Consider the following 6,283-nt stretch of genomic DNA (forward strand, 5'->3'; position numbering starts at 1 on the left):
GGAGGAGGAAAGGCGTACTCACGGCGTCGACTGCAGCGCCCCCTGCGTCGGGAAAGAGGAAAGGCGCATGCAGCGGGTCGACTGCAGCGCCCCCTGCGGCACGGAGGAGGAACCGTAGGCTCTCCGTCCCCCAGCTCCAGATTTCCAGGGTTGGACAGACCCCAACCCTTGACAAGGAGGAAAGTTGCATTTCTGTAGCGCCTTTCACAGGGTCAAGACATCCCAAGACCCAGTTCATGAAATACATTTCCAGTTTTGTGAACAAAGGACAAACTCACATTTATACAAAACAAACAAAAACATTTACCAGGATGCTGCCTGGACTGGAGGGCAGGTCTTACGAGGAAAAGTTGAGGGAGCTAGGGCTTTTCTCTTTGGAGCGAAGAAGGTTGAGAGGTGACTTGATAGAGGTGTACAAGATAATGAGAGGCATAGATGGAGTAGATAGCCAGAGACTTTTCCCAGGGTGGGAATGTCTGTTATGAAAGGGCATAATTTTAAGGTGACTGGAGGAAGGTATAGGGGAGATGTCAGAGGAAGGTTCTTCACACACACAGTGGTGGGTGTGTGGAATGCGCTGCCGGCAGTGGTAGTGGAGTCAGATATATTAGGGACGTTTAAACGACTCTTGGATAGGCACGTGGAGGATAGTAAAATGTAGGGTATGCAGGTTCGTTTTGATCTTAGAGTAGGATAATAGGTCGGCTCAACATCGTGGGCTGAAGGGCCTGTACTGTGCTGCACTGTTCTATGTTCTATGAATTGCTGCAGAAACTCAGCAAGTCTAGCAGCATCTGCAAAGAGAGAAATCAGAGTAAACGTTTCAAGTCCAGTGTGACACTTTCTCTGAACTCTGACTCTTCTTCTCCAGGAACTTCCTGTTTCTGTTCATTTCTGATCTCCAGCATTCACAGTTCTTCGTTTTACCACATTTATACGCCATCGTCCGTGACATTAGCACTTAGTAGAGCATTTCACAGTGAGATATTTTTAGTGTAGGCGTTATTGTAATGTAGAAAATACCTGCTGTCAAACACAACAATGAGATAACAATAACTTAATTTGTTGGGTTTTTTTTAATTCTTTCACAGGCATCGCTTGGCTGACAAGCATTTATTGCCCATCCCGCATTGCCCCTTGAGAAGGTGGTGGTGAGCTGCCTTCTTGAACTGCTGCTACAGTCCATGTGCTGTAGGTTCAACCCACAATGCCCTTAGGGAAGGAATTCCAGGATTTTGACCCGGCGACACTTAAGGAACAGCGATATATTTCCAAGTCAGGATAGTGAGTGACTTGGAGGGGAACTTACAGGGGGTGGTGATCCTCTATATCAGCCGCGCATGTCCTTCTAGATGAAAGTGGTTGTGGGTTTGGAAGGTGCTGTCTAAGGATCTTTGGTGAATTTCTGCAGTGCATCCAGCCCTCGGTCCATATCCCTTGTATATTCATCTGTTTATCTAAAAGTCCCTGAAGCACCCCTGTCGTATCTGCCTCCACCACCACTCTCTGTGTAAAAGACTTGCCCCTTGCATCTCCTTTAAACTTTCCCCCTCTCACCTTAAATGCATGCCCCTAGTATTAGACATTTCAACTCTGGAAAAAAGATTCTGACCATCAACCCTATTTATGCACCTCATCATTTTATAGACTTCTTTCAAGTGTCCCCTCAGCCTCTCCCACTCCAGAGAAAACAACCCCAGTTTTTCTAGCCTCTCCTTATAACTCATACCCTCTAATCCAGGCAGCATTCTGGTAAACCTCTTCTGCACCCTCTCCAAAGCCTCCACATCCTTCCTGGAATGTGGTGACCAGAACTGAATGCAGTACTCTAAGTGTGGCCTAACCAAAGTCTAATAACGCTGCAACATGACGTCCAGTCTCTTGTACTCAACTCCCCAACTAATAAAGGCAAGCATGCCATACGCCTTCTTTACTACCCTATCTACTTTCCTGGCCACTTTCAGGAAGCTATAGGCTTGAACCCCAAAATCCCTCTGTACATCAATGCTGTTCAGGGTCCTGCCATTAACCGTATACTTTTCCTTAACATTTGATCTCCCAAAATGCAGCACATCACACTTACCCGGATTAAACTCCATCTGTCATTTCTCCGCCCATACCTGCAACTGATCTATACCCCACTGTATTTGACAACCTTCTGTACTATATCCACCATTCTACTGATCTTGGTATCATCTGCAAACTTACTAACCCGCCCATCTACATTTTCATCCAAGTCATTTATAAATCACAAACAGCAGATGTGATGCCAATCAAGCGGCTGCTTTGTCCTGGATGGTGTCAAGCCTCTTGAGTGTTGTTGGAGCTGCCCCCATCCAGGGCAAGTGGGGAGTATTCCATCACACTCCTGACTCGTGCTTTGTCGATGCTGGACTGGAGTCAGGAGGTGAGTTACTCGCCACAGTATTGCGAGAGCCTTATCTGCTCTTGCACATGTTGTATTGGCCGGTCCAGTTGAGTCTGTGTTCAGTGGTGACTCCCCTGGACAATGATAGAGGGAGATTCAATGATAGTGACACCACTGAATGTCAAGGGGGGCAACCAGTAGCTCTAGAACCTTCAACTGCCTGCCTCCGAGGTGAGTGCATTACCTGTTGGACTGGAATGGAAGTACAGAATGCAGCTGATCTGGCCGTTAATGACAATCCCAAACCCACATCCTTCAGTCAGACATCAACCAATCAAAACATCTACCCTGATAATGAAGAGACACAGCTCCCCCCACCCCACCCCAAACCCACGGTGTCAATTTCAAATCGGAGATGTACAAAACCCTGACAACTTTATTATTGAGTATTAAATGAATAATCTGAACATTCCAGAACACGAGTCCTGACACAGGGTTTGCCATTTGCTGCCATATATATTTGGTCATCAAAAAAATATCTTCCATTGCAAAAGTCGACGAAGTTGGAGAGCAGGAATGCATTGTACGTCCGGGACATGAAGAAACAGACAGAGATGAGGCAGGATTTCTTCTCCCAGAGGGCTGTGAATGTCGTTAAGTATATTCAAGGCTAAGAGAGAGACACTTTTAGTCAAGGAAAGGAATCAAAGGTTAGAGGAAAAAGGGAGGAAAGTGGATCAGCCACGATCTCACTGAATGCTGCTTCAACGGGCCGAATGGCCTACTTTTTCTTCTATCTCTTTCGTTCGTCTAACGGGAGTTAAAGAGTGAAATCAACAATGTCCTGCACCAAGTCATTCATTACTAAAAGACCACTGAGGCACTGGGCAAAGCGTAAAAAAAATTCCCAAGCACGAGAGCATCACAGAGGTTCCATCCAACAACGATAATCAAACAGAGGAATCTGACACAGCCCCTCCAAAAGACCAAACTGTCCAGGGGGGAACTGAGAAAAGATTCCTCTTGTGGGAGAAATCGAGAGAACTAGGGGCAATAATCACCAGATGGTGACGAATAAACCCAACCAGAAACTAACGAGAAATCTCTTCACCCAGAGAGTAGGGAAAATGTGGAACTCACTCCCATAGGGAGTGGATAAGGGGATGGACAAAGCTGTGCTTAAGGTGAAACTGGACGAATATGATGGAGAAAGGAGCAGAACATTGTGCTCTGCTTTTATTCATTCACAGGATGTGGGTGTTCCTGGCTGAGCCATGTTTATTGCCCCATCCCTAGTTGCCCCCTTGAGAAGGTGGGGGTGAGCTGCCATCTTGAACCGCTGCAATCCATGTGGTGTAGGTTGACCCACTTAGGGAGGGAATTCCAGAATTTTGATCTAGTCACGGTGAAGGAACGGCGATATATTTCCAAGTCAGGATGGTGAGTGGCTTGGAGGGGAACTTGTAGGGGGGTGGTGTTCCCATGTGTCTGACGCCCTTGTCCTTCTAGATGGAAGTGGTCATGGGCTTGGAATGTGTGGGTTTGGAATGTAATGACTAAGGATCTTTGGTGAGTTTCTGCAGTGCATCTTGTAGATAGTACACACTGTTGCTACTGAGCGTCGGTGGTGGAGGGGGTGGACGCTTGTGGATGTGATGCCAATCAAGCAGCTGCTTTGTCCTGGATGGTATCAAGCTGCTTGAGTGTTGTTGGGCCTGCACTCATCCAAGCAAGTGGGGTGTATTCCATCACACTCCTGACTTGTGCCTCGTAGATGGTGGACAGGCTTTGAGGAGTCAGGAGGTGAGTTACTTGCCGCAGTATTTCCAGCTTCTGACCTGCTCCTGTAGCCACTGTGTTTATGTGGTGAGTCCAGTTGAGTTTCTGGTCAATGGTAACCCCCAGGATGTTGATAGTGGGGGATTCAGTGATGGTAACACCATTGAATGTCAAGGGGCGGTGTTTGAAGTTGGAGATGGTCATTGTCTGGTTGACAATGTGAGACATTGACTTCCGATTCTGGAATTTACTGCTGTACACAGGTCCGTGTGGGTGAAATAAGAGGGATTGGGAGTGGACTCGTGTGGACATAAAGATCAGCATGCCCATGGGTGGGCCAAATGGCCCCTTTCTGCGATGGTGATTCTGTAAATCCAGAGTTGCAGTATTTCTGATAGACACACCTCCCCGGCCCACGTCAGCTCCAATTTCCACACAGGACTGATCAGCAGAAATGTGTTGGATACTGAATATAACACAGCCGGTGAACATACTGAGGTATCTCCCACCAGCGTTTCAAATAGCTTCAGGGCTCTGGGTATTTTCGAGCAGCCAATCGAAGTGAATTTGAAATGCCGTCACTTTCACGCTGCAGGAAGTGTGACAGCCATTTCTGCACAGCAGGATCCCACTAACAGCGGTGTGATTGCGAAGCAGACAAACACACATTTTTTTTCTTTGGAGAAACGGTTCTGTGTTGCACGAAGAGTCGATATTGAGCAGTGCGACAGAAAAGAGAAAATCGCGCCCGATTCTCGTTCAGTGGCGTTTTGGTCCTCCAGCCAGTGAGAGAATCAACTCAAGGCTCCATCTGAGGGTCAGTACCGTGGGCAGCACAGCACTCCCTCAGCACTGTCCTCAGAGCCTCAGGCTGGGTGAAGGTGTCCTGCCTCTGGGGTAGGGGAGATTCGAACACGGGGCCCTCTGATTCCGAAACTGAGAGTGCGATGCCACTGTGGCCGAATGGATACCAGCAGCATCCACAGGGTTTTCACCTCAGGCTGGTCAGCGGGTTATGTTGGACAATAAACACCATCCCCACCACCCCCCCTACTCCCCCAGGGGGAGCGCCGTATGGCACTGATGAGCCCAGGGAGTACAGAACTGATTGACATGAGCTGCAATGGATTCAGTTTGTTCTTAATTCCACCCCATTTCCACCACCCCCCACACTGCCCCCGCCCCCACTCCCCCCCCCCCCCCCACCCCACTTCCTCGGGTCAGGATGAAGCATAGAACTGGAGTATTTACAAAGCAAGAGACGCACCGTCTTCATCCCCAGTCCCTCATCTACTTGCGTGGAGTTAGGGAAGGCTAGAAATGTCTCTCTTTGCAGGGGGGCCTGCTGGTTTTGCGCCATCAGCCTCACTCTTTCCTTCGAACATCATGATTCTGGAAAAGAAAACAAGGGTTTCATTTTCAATCTTAAAGCCTTCATTAATGCTTCAGTATTCCCCATGTGTCAACAGAAATTACAGCTTTGTACCTATTCCTGTTTTCAAAAACAAAAGGAACACGCATTTATGATTTTCCGATGAAGGGTCTAGGCCGGAAACGTCAGCCTTTCTGCTCCTATGATGCTGCTTGGCCTGCTGTGTTCATCCAGCTCTACACCTTGTTGTCTCAGATTCTCCAGCATCTGCAGTTCCTACTATCTCTGAAACAATTTCATTCAGGGTTGAATGTTTTACCAGGAGGCTGGGACTGTCCAAAATAATGCCTTAGGATCGTTCCCATTCACCCAGGGAGGAACCGACAGAGCTTTCGTTTATATCACATCCAAAAGGACAGTGATACTGCACCGGAGGGTCAGTCTGGGTTATCTGCCCAAGTTTCTAATGATTTGAACCCACAACCTTCTGACTTTCAAATTAGGATCATTGCCAATGGAGACTCTATAGACCCACAGAAAGCTTCAGTATGTCAGTGCCAAAACTGTCCTGGGATCGGACTGTGCACTGAATCCCAACTCACTGCGCTATGACTGCATCGTCCACTGAATCCTCCCATCATGTCCTGGGATCAGACTGTGCACTATATCCCACCCATGAAAACCCTGGACCACACCCACAAAGGAGCTGGGATCGGACTGTGCACTGGACCCCACCCACAAAGTGCTGGGATCGGACTGTGCAC

General features: G+C 48.1%; 1 protein-coding gene across 1 annotated transcript in view; it reads right to left on the reverse strand.

Moving 5' to 3' along the window:
* Positions 1-2,864: 2,864 nt before the first annotated feature.
* LOC109916682 (allograft inflammatory factor 1-like) overlaps positions 2,865-6,283 on the reverse strand; it is a 22,614-nt gene continuing 19,195 nt past the window's right edge. Inside the window, exons 4-5 of the mRNA XM_020516418.2 lie at positions 5,415-5,539; positions 2,865-3,038 (exon numbers count right to left, since the gene is read on the reverse strand). Of these exons, the coding sequence (XP_020372007.2) occupies positions 5,452-5,539 (88 nt within the window). The 3' untranslated portion in view covers positions 2,865-3,038; positions 5,415-5,451. The remainder of the gene's footprint in view (positions 3,039-5,414; positions 5,540-6,283) is intronic.

Source organism: Rhincodon typus, chromosome 28 (assembly GCF_021869965.1).
Source record: "Rhincodon typus isolate 14 chromosome 28, sRhiTyp1.1, whole genome shotgun sequence".
NCBI lineage: Eukaryota > Metazoa > Chordata > Chondrichthyes > Orectolobiformes > Rhincodontidae > Rhincodon > Rhincodon typus.